The following is a 15404-nucleotide window of genomic DNA, read 5'->3' on the forward strand; positions in this document are numbered from 1 at the left end:
AAAAAAAAAAAAAAAAAATGATTACAGCAATTACTGTATTCATGGAGAGAGAAAACCTCTTACCAAGTCACTGACAAGCGGAACCGGTTTCTTTTTGCGTAGATCAGGCATGCTGTCAATGCCATAGAGACCACCCGCAGGCCTGGAAGTACAGGAGGGAAAACATGTCAGCAAAGTCATAGAAATGACACAAGCGTGTCAGTCTGACACCTACAATCCAACAGAAACCAAACTCTGCCTTCTGCAAACCCATCATTAAACTTAAATCAATGCATATGAGACTAAATGAACTTACATGTGAATCCTAAACTCAATAACCTACAGAAAACATGAGGCCCTAAAACAAGGAATGTATCAGTTCTGACTATTTGGGGCACATGTAGACTAAATGAGGGGCATGTGTGCATGACACTTTAAAGCAGGTTACTGTTTTTGTACCGCTTTAATGGTGTCGGTGTTTGTACACGTCAGCAATGTATTGCGCATTAGTTCCAGCCGCTTTAGTACATTTGGCGGTGTAATGCACCTTAAATGACTTTGGGGTGCAGCAAACTAAAGCACCTCTGAGGAGCTTTAGTTTGCTGCTGTACAGCTGCAGAGCAAAGCACCCAGCTCCGTGTGGCTCAGGAACTGCAGAGGCAGCCCTTGCAGGCAGCCTGGCAGCAGCCCGGGAAGGCAGGCTCCACCGAAGATAAAAGAAAAAAAAGGCACAGTGAACCTGATCATTTTTTTTTTCCCCTGGAGCCTGCCTACCTGCATGGGGACGTGGTCCTTCCCTCCGTGGTTGTAGTACCCCCTGGGAGCGCCTGAGCCAAGTGCCTGCAGGTGGGTGCTGCCTGGTGGGAAGGGGTGGCTGCTGCCACGGAGGGAAGCACCAGTCTCCCCGCCACTCCCCCGCAGCCCAGGGACCACTCTGCCTGCTGGCAGCTCACCCTCCCCACCACCGGAGAGGCAGGTAAGACACAGGCATACATGACACGGGGCTTACTTTACCCTAAATGGAAGCGGTGTTTTAAAAAACCCACCGCTTCAAATTAGGGCACCCGGTTCATCTACACACGCAATCTGATGCACACTGCCTCCTTTTGATGAAGCTAAATCTATGGATTTCCCTCTAGCATGTTTTATGTTGTGAAACCCCTTTGGAAACCTGGAGAATGTGCTCGTCTCACTCATTCTTCTCAATATTCCTCAAAGAAGTTGGTTTTAATGAGGAATTGTTTATTTGCTGGTAACGAATGGACAAGAACCATGCTACAATGCGACTATGAGATGAAAGAGGAGAAAACATCGAAAGAAGGGTAGGATCAGACTATGGGTCTTAATGCACTGCCACTCCCTTGAGTCTAAGAGAAGACTTAGTCTTAGGCCTTGGGCCATGTCATTTTTGCAACACAATCCAAACTGGGGGATACAAGAGAAGAGATGTTATACCCTCTTCAGGTGGGCGCTTGTTTCTGCTACCCAGCGTCAGAACATTAGCAGCAGCCTTGGCCAGACTTGATTTTATTACCATGACCTAGCAAACACGGGACCGCTGGGGTCATAGAGAGTCATGCCAACCAGGATAGCAGTGGACAAAGTCAAGAGTCCAGTGTCACCCACCCCACACAGAAACAAACGTCTGAGCTGCAGTAGACTCTGTCAATCCTGGATTGGCCTCATCAGCCACCTTCGGACAGGCAGATAAGACTATATGGAGAACAATCATCCTCAACTCTGAGGAACTGCCGAAGCAGCAGCAGCTCAAAATATAGAAGGTGTTTAATTAACAGCACCCAGAAGAGATGCAAAGTTTTTATTTTAAAGCAAAATATAAAAGATTTTCCTCTGTGAACATGAACTTTGATACCTGTTGGCATACAGACTTCCTTTAATCAACAGAAGGCAAGCTTTGATCATGTCTGTAATTCTAAATGGAAACATAAGGCTGGAAAGGACCCCCTGGGTCACTGAGTCCAGTTCTCTGCGATTGCAGGCAACATGCAACCACACAGCCTGCATCCTTTAATGGATATGTCCAGCTCCATCTTAAACCTGGTTAGGAGTAGTTGGGCAAAAAAAAATCTATTTTCCAGAAATAGCTAAAAACATGACAGACCCCCCTGACTTAAGTGCCAGCCAGCCATTAGTAAAGTTGGTAATGGAGTGAATGACTGAATTCCTTCCATGGAGACCAGGGCCATTTCCTTGGCAACACTTAGAGCTTGCAGAATTAAACAGTATAGTCTGTTTTCCTTGATGCAGAAAACAGTTGCAAGAAATCTATTTGGGTCATCCTCTCAAGTGACAGCGTTAGGCAAATGTAAGTTTGTGCTCGAAGACCGGTTTGTGACTGATAGTTAAATGGCTCAGTAAATTCACTGCAATCATTGGCTAAAACCCAGGGTGAAGGCAGTATGTTAACTTTGAAAGCTATAAGCACACAGTCCTTCAGCTTCAATGAGCTTTCACCAAATTTCAAATAAAGCCAATGCCTTTAAGTGAATGCTCCACTTCTCTCTACAGAGAAAATCTAGGGTGGACCAACAAGCCTCCATGGACGAGTAACTGATACCCCACAGTCCCATACTTACTTGACTTTTCTTCCAAAATGCCCTGAAACGGTACTGCCATCATCAACAGCACTCTCCAGGACTGCGGGTACTGAAGGCACTGGCCGATGCCATTGCACAGCCACTGGCAAGAATATTTGAGCACTTGCGGCACACGGGCCGGGTCCCAGAGGACTGGAAAAGAGCCAATGTGGTCCCTGTTTTCAAGAAGGGGAGGAACGATCCAAGCAACTACAGGCCAGTCAGTCTCACCTCCATCCTTCGTAAAGTCTTTGAAAAGATTATTAAGGCTCATATATGTGAGACCCTAGCAAGAAAAATTATGGTAGGGGAAACTGGCATGGGTTCGCAGCAGGTAGATCATGCCTAACTAATCTAGTCTCTTTTTATGACCAGGTTACAAAACACCTGGACGCAGGAGTAGGGGTTGATATCATTTCCTTAGACTTCAGGAAGGCCTTCGATATGGTATCCCGCCCCATACTGGTGAACAAGTTAAGAGGCTGTGACTTAGATGATTCCACAGTCCGGTGGGTGGCAAATTGGCTAGAGGGTCGTACCCAGACAGTGGTGGTGGATGGGTTGGTATAAGACCTGGAAGGACATGGGCAGTGGGGTCCCGCAGGGCTCGGTCCTTGGACCAACACTCTTCAGTGCCTTCATCAGTGACTTGGACGTGCACTCTGTCCAAGTTTGCAAATGATACAAAACTATGGGGAGAAGTGGACACACTGGAGGACAGGGAACAACTACAGGCAGACCTGGACAGGCTGGACAAATGGGCAGAAAACAATAGAATGCAATTTAACAAGGAGAAATGCAAAGCACTGCACCTAGGGAGGAAAAATGTCCAGCACACCTACTGCCTAGGAAATGACCTGCTCGGTAGCATGGAAGTGGAAAGGGATCTTGTAGTGGACTCCAGGATGAACATGAGTCGTCAGTGTGACAAAGTCATCAGAAAAGCTAACAGCACTTTGTCATGCATCAGCAGATGTATGACAAACAGAACCAAGGAGGTGATACTTCCCCTCTGTCGGGCGCTGGTCAGACCGCAGCTGGAGTACTGCATCCAGCACTTCAAGAGGGATGTGGATAACCTGGAGGGTCCAGAGAAGGGCAACTCGTATGGTTAAGGGCTTGCAAACCAAGCCCTATGAGGAGAGACTAGGGCACCTGGACCTCTTCAGCCTCCGCAAGAGAAGGTTGAGAGGTGACTTTGTGGCTGCCTATAAATTCATCATGGGGGCGCAGAAGGGAATTGGCGAGGGTCTGCTCACCAAGGTGCCCCTGGGGGTCACAAGAAATAATGGCCATAAGCTAGCAGAGAGCAGATTTAGACTGGACATTAGGAGCTACTTCTTCACAGTTAGAGTGGCCAAGGTCTGGACTGGGCTCCCAAGGGAGGTGGTGCTTGCCCCTAGCCTGGGGGTCTTCAAGAGGAGGCTGGATGGGCATCTGGCTGGGGTCATCTGAACCCAACACACTTTCCTGCCTATGCAGGGGGTCGGACTCGATGGTTTATTGAGGTCCCTTCTGGCCCTAACATCTACGAATCTATAAATCATTCTTGATGAGATTACAAAATTTAGCTGAGAAATGTAATTAGATAGATCTAACAGACTTCTGGAAAGACTTTAACTTTGGATCATAGGAAAGTAGGACTAGAAAAATACTTCAAGGTCATCTAGTCCAGCCCCATGCTCAAGGCAGGATTAGTCCCAACTAAACCATCCCAGGCAAGCATCTTGAACATCACAGCATTTCAATTAAATCACAGAAATAATAGAAAATGAGGGTTGGAAGCGACCTCAGGAGGCCACCATCTAGTCCAACCCCCTGCTCCAGGCAGAACCAGCCCCAACTACATCATCCCAGACAAGGCTTTGTCTACCTGGGTCTTAAAAACCCCCAAGGATGGAGACTCGACCACCTCTCTGGGTAGCTTATTCAACATTTTACTACCCTCCCTGTGAGAACGTTTTCCCTAATATTCAACTTCAACTTCCCTTGCTGCAACTTGAGACCATGGCTCCTTGTTCTGTCCTCAAATGATGAGCACTATCGAACATCAATGCACATGCTGGATGGATTAAGAACTGGATGAAAGATCTCAACCAGCAGTTGGTAATAGGGAACCATCACTGAATGCAGGTGTTCCTAGTGAGGTGCTAAAGAGACCAAAGCTAGACCTAACCCTACTCAATGTTTTCATCAATGATCTGGAAGTAACAAGAAAACAAATGCTGAAAACTTGCACACAAGACACAGGTTGGCAGAATGGTAAATAAGGAGCCAGGCCAGTCTGCATCCCTTGGGAAGCTGGGCCTGTTCAGACTGCCTTTCACTACAACTGAATTCAAAGACAGTGGGGCAAGGAACAGGGTACAGTCCCCCAACGCTACAGCAGAGAGGGACTGTACCCTGAGCAGTGTCTGTGGGCCAGAGGATAAGCAACCGAACGTCAACACTTGGTGTGATATTTATAAAAAAGGCCAACAGACTCTTTAGATGTGTAACCAGGAAGCAGTGAATAGAAGCAGGGAGTGATTTTTACCCACAAAGAGAGAACTGACCAAACAGGTCCTAGAACAGCAGTGCTCAAGCCCCGTGGCCAGCTGAGTGGTGTGGGGCCAGTCCACGGGCTGGATCGAGTCCTGGAGCCTGACACAGCCCCCACGCAGTCCTGGACACTGAGGCCGAGCACCTGATCTGGCACGCCGGGCTCAAGGGTCCCCATGGATCTTGGGAGGAACAAGGGACAGAGACCAAAGCTACAAGAGAGAGGGACTATGCCGTCACCCTCTGGCCGCCAAGTTTCCAGACCTGTGGGAGCCCCACAGGCCAGACAACAGCACTCCAAGCCAGATCTGGCCCTTGGGCCAGGAGCTGGGCACCCCTGCTTTAAAACCCTGGGTCCAGTTCTGGCATCCACACTATAAAGAGAAGGAAAAAAAGACATGGGTGCTGGGAAAAACACTTGGGGTGGGGGGTGCTGAGAAGCTCAGCCTCTTTGCTTCATCAGAAAAGACTGATCAAGCCACCTCTAAACATCTGTGGGGAACAGAAGCTTGCTCACGAAGGGCTCTGGCCTAGGATTGACAGCAGGAAGGTGATGCTAGGCAAGTTCAGACTTGAAATGAAGTGCTTTGCCCACCCAATAATGGGACTTATTGCACCGTTGTTCCAGTTCTCACCAGCTCACCAAATGCCCATTGCTCAGACAAAAATATAGGCAGCACTACAAACAGCCTGAATGTGTGCACACTCCCTTTCTGGAGTGTTGTACGGGCATATATTGCACCACAAAAGTAACGTGTGTCCAAGGCCCAATGTGCACGCAGCAGGTTCACACGCAATAGGACTGAATGCAATTTGGGTGGCGCTATTACAGAGTGAGGGGCTGGAAGAGGGAATCAGAACTGGAGTGTCTGATTATCTGCATTAAAACTGCCTGTTATGCTGTACTGTAGATGAACCCGATTCTGAAATGAAGTACTATTTTTAAGCATTTGCAGTAAATAGCTATATTATGGTGGAAGTATCCTGATTTAGAAAGAATGTATGTCTACCTATTAGTGCAAGCCTCACGATGAGCTGCACCTCATGTCTTAAATAAGAGTCAGGAGAGCAAAATGCAGGTTGAGTGGATGATGATAACTGATTGCAATGGTAATGAATAATCAAATTAACATGCCAGCAAGCAGCAGATGGGATACTGTAACTTTGCTTTTCCAACTTAACACTTAAGGCTTGTTACATTTTAATATAATGAGCTGCATAATATTTGGTGTGGGGCTACCAATACTGAAAATAATCCACTCTTTCAACCTATCTTCAAGTATTAACAGTTCAATTAAATCTCATCCGATGAACCACATTCTTGCGTTCCACATAGTGAAAAAATGTGAAATGATTTTTCCCCCTTTGAAGCAAACACAAGTTTTTGTAGAACAGAGCAAATCATCTGCCATGAACATTATTTTTAAATAAGTCACCATTTAAAAATATCGTTCTACTCATCCGTCAGGCCAGTAAATCATCTCGTGCGTGTGCGAACAGATACATTCATTATACTAACTCCTTGTTAAAGAAGGGAATAGAAGGTGTTGTTTACAGCTCGAACAAATCACTATCTTCTGCTGCTGCTAATTGCCAGTTCTCCAGCAGCCCGTGAGCGCCTGCGGGAAGCGTGGTGTTGCTAGGCAGCATGAGGCATCCGCAGGTGTGGCAGGAAGCTCTGCGCAGCACTGCTGACACGACCAAATGACTAAAAAGCAGAGAGCCACGAAATGAAGCTGCCTTCCATTTAACTTCATGTTCAATTTGGGAATCTCCGTTATGAGATCTCATCTATACAGGTGGAGACGCAATGGCACGCTGAGATTTCAGGACAACTACTGCTACGGACCAGCATCTATTGTGCACCGCGCACAAGCACTGGGAGCCAATGGGGTTCAAACACAATAGAGCGCAGCCAACACGGCCCTAATCAGATACAAGGCACAAAATCAAACAGCACATCAAATGCATCCTCCTGTTTGTTCCAAAGAAACTTGAATGCATTTAGAAGAAGCCACAGTGTTGACATATATTATGCAAAGTATCGTGCTGACTTTACATGTAAATCGGGATTTGTCGGCTCCAGTGGTTGCAGCTAGCGCAGCACCAGACATGGAAATGGCATGTCATCTCATGCTGACCAATTACCAAACGGGTGCCATGATCATTATTTTCCAAGACAAAACAGCACAGCCTGCAGAGTTCCCCTGATTTTATTCACATGCTGTATTGACCATAATTACTTCAACAACAGGAGACTTTCCCCAACTTCTTTAACTCCATTTTTTCCAGCCACGAGGAAAAAAAGAGAATCTAAACCAGGAGTGAAGCTCAGCATTTATTCTGAGCTCTTGCTTTTTCCTTTCCCCTTCTGCCAACTGACTGACTGACTTAGAGAACGAGATGGCATACAAAGTCTCCACCGAGGATCTTGGTATGAAACCACTCTACAGCATAGCATGGATTCTTAATGACGATTATTATATATGCTTATATCTAGCACATTGGGCATCGAGAACGGCATTTCCAGTGCTGCTCTTGATCTCAGCTCTCCTGAATACGGCTCAGTACACTCTGGCTTGATCAGCTCTCTCAATTTAAAGGATGTTGTGAAACATATGAACACACTGGACTTGGGGGAGATCTAGTCATTTTACTATTCATTGGATCTGTTTGAAGAGAAATGCTGTAAGCAACACACAATCTGCAAAGTGATTCCAGCTTTACATGAAGTAGGATATTATACAGTGCAACAAGTATTTGGAGAAGGAAAAAGTTTTAAGCATCCTACTTACCCTCCTTTGAGCCAAGGTTGCTTTGATGGATCTCCATCATTTTGACCCTTAAACAGACAAAAGGCAAAGTTAGTTTCCAGAATAAGACGACCAGAAATAGGTTGGCGGAATATGGTTTGGGAGAAAGAGCAACCAAATGAAGTACACGTCATGCAGGTAAATGCACACAAACGCTCCGTGTCTAGCAGAACCTCAGATGACTGCAAGAAGGCAGAACAGCTCATGGGGACACGCACGGCGGACAGGAGCTCATCCAACCAGAGCAGGAACAAAAGAGCCTGTTCAGTGCACCTCCCCTTTCCAAACGAGTCTCGGGCGACTGACCGGCCTTCTCTATCCAACCAGAGAATCCCTTACTGCACTGGAGACCAGCGTGGGCCAACCTTTGTGCGAGGTGTGCCACAAATGAACTCCACACCCTCCTCAAGGGCCGCTCTACTCCCCTGCCCTGGCTGGCTCTGCTTTCTGCTCCCTAGCCAATCTGCCCCCTCCCCATTCTGCCACATACCACACAGGCTGCCCGTGCCACTTATGGGATGCAAGCCACAGGCTGGCCACCCCTGTGTTAGCCCATCATGCTTAACACTATAAATACAAAATCCAGCTGTAAGAACTGAACAAACAAAGGGCAGATGTGAGGTCACCGGCAGAGTGAACTTCCTTTCCTTTGCAAAGTGATCTATCGAGGTGCTGGCATTTATTCGTGCCCATCAGAAAGGCATTGCAACCATATACCGGGATACCTACTGGTACGGGACACCCTGCACGGTGCCAGGAGAGCTGCAATGCCTCAGCACCCAGGAAGAACCTCACAACTCTCTCAGACACGCGTCACTCCATGCCACACTCTTACACACGGCTCGTCAGATGTTTGTGAGCAAAATTTCATTTGACTTGGAGGATTTTTTGAAATGGAAATGTATTTGTCTGATGAATGGAACAGCCTGAGACTTAGGATTTACATATTTACTTTGTCCCTTCAGGAGGCAACAAGTTGGTTGTGCAAAAAAAAGAAATGGTTTACACTCTACTTATAACCAGAAGATCTCTGGGATTTCTATCCCAACTCTCATGGCTCATGTATTCATTCCAGCAGCTACTCTGAGGTATGGGAACGAGATCGGGACATCCAAGAGTAGGTTCATCTCGACTAGTATCCTTGCATTTGTAGAGAGTCAAGAGTCCAACTTGAACAAAGTTACTGCATTTAGGATTTTTCCCCCTACATTTTGAGGTCTCCAATTAGAGGCAAGTATAAATCAACTTTTTTCTTCCTATAGACAAGTATCCACTCCAGGACTCCTATACCAAATGTAAAGGGTATCTGTCGGTGAATACTTGTCAGTCTAACAATGGATGGAAAACAACAGAGGACAGCAGAAAAAAAGAAAAAGGCAAGTCTCATCTGTTATGGACTGAGCTAGCTACAAGTCCTGCTTGTGCTCAAGCTGAAGGCTGTCCTGGCTGGGTATCTGGGCACTTGGGTTGAGGACCAGAGACAACAGGGAGGTGGGCATGACCTTTCAGCACCTCAGAAGTCTAGATATAAAAGAGGGTATTAGAAAATATTAGGTTTTCTCCCTTGTCCTCAGGTATCCGTACACATGGAAGACTGTCCTCCTGTTCTCTGCACGGGTCCTTGGGCATCCCACATGAAGCTGTACTACCAGCACCTCCTCATCGGAGCCCAACGTCCCCCTGCCCCTCTGCATTGAGCAAGAAAGAACAGGGGCAATGGGATGGGAGACCGTGGGAACAGAGAAAAATGGACTTTCCTTTGGAAGTACAAGCCTGGGTCCAGAAGTGAAGGGAGGAAGTCTCTAACCTTTCCTATTAGCATCCAGAGACGGGGATAAAAAGATGATGGTTATAAAAAGTCACACCCAGCTGAATTTATAAAATGTTGATCACAGTAACACAGGGAAAGAAAAGCAGCTTCTTCCACTGGAATAAGTGGCTGAAGATATTAAATACAAACCAGCCCTGGTTTACTGCTGAGGGTAACTTCTTAGCATATAAAGAGTGTTATAGGCAAAGTAATTTGCTTGGTTTGCTGGAGATGCCCCAAATTAAATACTTAATCTTCACAAAATTAATATGCCGAATTAACTGTTGTCCAGAATCTTGTAAATATATTTAGGGAAGTATCAAGTAAGAGGAAAATCCTCTGAACGACACTCGGAGGGATTTCAGACCCATTCAGATGACTAAGCACTTCCAGAAAAGATATTGGGAGTAAGTAGGGTGCCTGCTAGGAGTGGAAATAAGAGGATTGATCTGCAAAGAAAGGTCTGTCTTGAAAGTCGAAAAACAGTGTAGAGAGAAAACAAGAGATGCCAGAAGTCAGTTTAGGCCAGGCACCACAAAGGGAATTAAAACAAACAAGAGGCTCCTCGGGCAGACTAATACAAACACAGATAAAAAAGAGGAGCGGTGCACCAGCAAGGAGGCAGCAGTGGTTAAAAACCACCCAGATGTGGCCCAAAAATCTAAACAACTGCTTTGCCCAAGTCCTTAATAAGGACGATACTGTTGAACATGGAGGCAAAGGCAAGACGGCAATGGAAATGAACCCAATCCTGGGGAAAGCACAACTCAAGAGATTGATGGGCTCAAGTCAGGGAAGCAGATAATCCCCACCCGAGGGCTCAGAAAGAACTGAGTACAAAAGCCACAAGCCGCATAACAAGTCCCTTTAGTGAGTTCATCAAGCTGGAAATTTGTGCAATACACTAGAAGAACAGGGAACGCAGCACCTATCAACACTCATCTCGCTGGACATCAGTAAAATACCTCCTGGGGCATGAGTTAAAGTGGGGAAGATTGAGATTAGTACGAACATTTGGAGGAGGGTAAACAGCTAGCTAGAAGGGAAAATACAAGTCAGCTCCAAAAGGAGAAGGGCCGTTAGCAGAGTTCTTGCTATTAGCACTAGGATCATTTATGGGACTGTGCTTTTTAATGTGTTATTACCCTCAGCAGAAGAAGTTGACATGTGCTGATAAATCAAAGCTGGCAGGCACTGCCAATATAGGAGAGGAGCAAGATAATGTACAGGAAGAAATGGATGACCTTAAGGACTGGGAAGGTAGAAGTGGGATGGCATTTAATAGCACAGCATTCAAGGTCACATGCTTGGGGACTAACCAGTATTTCCTCTGGAAACAACAGAGGAGACAAAGACCTAGGAATATTTGCAGTGATGATGACTATAAGCCACCAAATAATGTGGCCACGAAGAGGCAGATATGATCCAACGATGCATCAGGCAAGGTATTTCCAGTAGAGACAGGGAAGCATTAGTGACCCTGTCCAGGGCACTGCTGAGACCTCAACTGGAGTGGCATGTATAATTGCTATCACACATGTTCAGGAAAGAAAATTTCAGACTGGATGTGTCATCATACAAGAACCACTGCATTGGTCCAAAAACAATGGGTGCAAATTGGCTATGGATACATTTCAACTGGAAATTAGAAGACGGTTCATAACATACACCCACCCCTCCAAAGAGAAGGGGGGAGAGGGCAAGAAGCTAACGTGGTTCAAGTAGGAGCCGGATCAGTGTATGAATGGTATTATTTGATGTAGTGCCTGCAACATCAGAGGCTGGACCTGCGACCCACATACCACTTCCACGTGCATTCAAGAAGCCTGGGCCTGGTGCTCCATAAATTATGATGCCCACATTGGGTATCAGCAGAAGACAGAAGGACTGTAAACACGATGCAGCCCCAGGACATCTTATACCCTACCATAGAGAGAAGGGATGCCAGACAGGCATGCTGCTAGAGCAGAGGAGAGCTTCCCATGCTCTGCACATCAGGAAACGAGAGCGTTCAGCAGCAGACGATGGGTCCGGGCGATGCTCCTTGGGCCAGCGCAGAGCTCGCAGGGTGTGCAGATAGCACTGTTAGCTCAGAGAATAGACTGCAGTTAGCCAGGTCCAACTCCCAGTCCAGTATGCGTCACGCTGGCACATCAGATTAAATGAGAGATGGATGCAGAGAGAGTTCAGGGTGACAGCTGATGTTTTAGCCATCACTCTGCCAACGTGAGCAGGGAAGACAGGCAAAGAGAAAGCCCTACACTAACCTCAATCCAGGCATCCAAACAAAATAACTGGGGAATGGGTTGCTACTTTAACCGTCCCAGTAAGGCATGAGACACCATTCATGTAGCTCCTTGGGTTGCACAGGGATTATGGACCATGCATCCCAGAAGCCGGCTCAGAATCATGCCCCACCTGTGCTGAGCTAACACTGATTTTGCTCATTTGCATTCATGTGTAAAACCATATCCAGCACCCCATTAGTGGTTGTTATTGTAGGAAAGGAAACTCAAAGTGTCACAGCCCTATTTGGTTATATACTTCCAGTGCTGGCAGCCGATAATTTTACAAGCTTGGAACCCGTCCAGCAAAACACTTACTACCACGGTAGTAGCAGTGCTTACTATGAAACGGGCAGACCACATTGCTCCCAGTAGCGTTTAGCGAAGGTCTGGGGCATAATTCAGTGAGTTTCCTACTAACCAAGAACCATGATTAACAAAGATCTTTAATGACCACACAAAAATACAGGTCATATTTTGGGATAATGAAGCAAAGCTAACAGAGCCCCTTACTTCAAATTTAGTATTAGTCTTAGCATGGCCCAAAGGCTCACGGAAACCTACACAAAAAGCCCCCAGAGAACTTGTAGCATACGGGTGCAGCAAGGACTGAGATTACCAATCACGTGACACAGCTATTCCAAAATAATCCGACAGCATTTCATGCTAGATTGCAAATTATTTCAGACAAATAAAAAGAGCTGTTTCAATGGCAAAATAAAAGGAACATTTATGTGCTTTTGTACAAAGAGCTAAATTTCATGTGAAAGAAATAAATGCATATATAGCTGCCAAAAATAGAGTGTAGAACATGAAAAGTTAAAAAAAATATATAACCACAGAGCTACTAGGGTGAAGGGAAAAGTGCTGCTTTTTAAAACCATTTTATTTTTTGTAAAAATGCGTGTTGGACATGTTATCAGCTTAAATGAAAAGCAGGTATCTAGGCATAAAGCTTAAAATATGTAATTATTTAAAAAGGCACCAAAAAAGCCCCTAAAAAATTAAGTGTCCCCATTCAAGTGCAAATGCCATGACAGATGGTTAAAACTGAAAGCAATTTTAATATCCAGTTTTGTTTTCATAAAATTCTGGACCAAGTTGATAAGAAAGGAGCGTCTATGCAATACTTGTACTAAACTTCTGAGTATACCCAATGAGAATTGATGTTTTCAGAGGCACTGGAAGACTCAAACTGAGCTAAATAATTATACTAGGCAGGAATCATGATCTAGTGATCTGAGCACATTACATTTCATCATGTCCAAAGCTGCATCAAGCCAAAGATAATTAATTCCTATAGGCCCACTGGGTTTGCAATAAAACCCAACTGTAATGAAGAAAAATAGAATCAGATGAAGCAACTAAGTAAAATGTTTCCCAATCAAGGGGCCATCACTGAACACCTCAAATTCAGGCAATTAAAGTTTCCACGTGGCAGACAAAGTAGGGTAACAAGCAGGACACTTGTGTGCATGGAAAGATGAAGATGACAGGATTCAGCACAGATCATGAACACACCTGTAATTTCAGAGAAAATGTCACTGGAGAGACATCTGCAATTAAAAGTCATATCAAGGTAGTTCATGCACATGTCACTGAGCTACAGCTTGAAGCTCACTTAGCAATTTGTGAAACCGTGACATCGTAGGCAGCTGGTTCCACCTTCAAGCCGAAGCAACAAAGCACGAGGTTCACACCACAGTACTACGGAAAGCTGATTTCACTCCAGATAAACTCACGCAAAGCAGCTAGGGCAACCACCAGGTAGTTCACAGACTCAAAAAAGAAAGTGAGAAGCAAACAACCCAAAATTCCTTCATACTGGATGAGAAAATGCAAACCACAATGTCACTCAACGGAAGACTATAAATGCCCAGGGCAGGAGAACATTTCTCAAGGACATATTACACCACTAACACCAGGCAGTCCATGTGCTCGAAGTACAAGCAACAGTGCAGATTTGGGGTAGGTGCCATGCCTGGAGAACAAACGCCTTCATGTCAGCACACACATCCAGGTCACAATGGCAGATCTTGCTCACACTCTTTACTGGCATGTCATGCAGTGCAGCTCCACAGAAAATAATGCTGGTGTTAAGGAACGAGCATAGGGATCTACAGCAAACTCATCCTGTAACTCTTGGAGCATCGCCTGACCCAAATACTGTAGTTCCTCATAATCGTTTCAACTCCAAATGCAATGGTTACGCAGAAAACAATTAAGAAATGAACAGAAAAGAAAAGCTACCAAGTGAAAATACTGGAGACCAAAAGCATTTCGTTAATGAAGGAGAGAAGAACGTAAGTGGGGTGCTTGAAAACATGAGATAAACCATTTTTACATCAAACCCACTTACCCTTTGCTAATGTGGCACTTGCACTCGCACAGAGAGATCACAGAGCACCAAACAGAGGGAAAAGAAACTGCTCAAAATGGGAATTTTTTTTCCTTGCTAAAAGCTAACCCGCACTGAACAGACTCTTCATAACTCAGACACAGTATTAGCCATTCCTCCAAAAAACAGAACATGCTAAAACTCGGGAAGGATCTCAAAGCCTCAGCCCAAGCAGCTTGGCAGAGGTGGACGGGGCATGCACACACAACACACTGGGGTGTTGGGGAAGGAGACATGGCATTAGGAGGTATAGTATGCACAACCTGAAGTTCTCCTCTACTTCCTTCTGCAAAGAAAAAGAAAAAGAGGAAGGAGAGGAACATGGTTAACAGAGCAGATTTCGACCATGAACTTGGTGAAAACGGAGCAAACCTTTGTGGACACTCCAAGAACGGTTCGTGGGGCAAGGAGTTTTTAGGGACCTGGAAAGTTTGTAAATTAAGCTCTGTTTACCCAAGTTAGGATCTGTTTCTCTTACAGCTACAGCATAGAGGCTGGCACTCTTACGCGCGTGAGAGTTGTTTCACTAAGAGGAAGGCTTCTGGTTCACCCTCCATGCGCTTTTCCGTCTCGATTTCTCCTCACAATTAGACTATCGCGTTTTGCAGGCATGCCGGCCAGGCGAACCTGGAGCAGGACAGACTCTCGGCAAGGGTCGCAAAGCCCTTATTCTGCAAACAACGCATTTCTAGGATGAGGATGCCTTCTGGGGTCGGCCATTCTACAGAAAGCCAAATACTGAGAAAACAAGACGGGAGAAACCTGCCCCATTTATAAATGATGTAGTGAATGCTTTTCAGGTTTGCTCTTTCCCTCCTGATATCAGGTTACTTACTGGGTTCTGGCTGCAGTGGCATTACAAAGCCTCCCTGATTTAGCTATGGCTGGACCTCCTTATTTCCATGAGGACCTTGTTTCGACAGGAGACATCATCCACTTCTGCCAGACTTTAGCAAATCTACTCCATCTGGAACCACCCAT

The 15404-nt window shown here is 45.7% G+C and overlaps 1 protein-coding gene across 1 annotated transcript in view; it reads right to left on the bottom strand.

Annotated features, from left to right (window-relative positions):
- UNC13B (unc-13 homolog B) overlaps positions 1-15404 on the bottom strand; it is a 339671-nt gene that overhangs the window by 157174 nt on the left and 167093 nt on the right. The window contains exons 11-12 of the mRNA XM_019518288.1: positions 7913-7959; positions 64-142 (exon numbers count right to left, since the gene is read on the bottom strand). Coding sequence (XP_019373833.1) covers positions 64-142; positions 7913-7959 — 126 coding nt within the window. The remainder of the gene's footprint in view (positions 1-63; positions 143-7912; positions 7960-15404) is intronic.

The sequence above is a fragment of the Gavialis gangeticus genome, unplaced genomic scaffold, assembly GCF_001723915.1.
Source record: "Gavialis gangeticus isolate Ggan-Ray unplaced genomic scaffold, GavGan_comp1, whole genome shotgun sequence".
NCBI lineage: Eukaryota > Metazoa > Chordata > Crocodylia > Gavialidae > Gavialis > Gavialis gangeticus.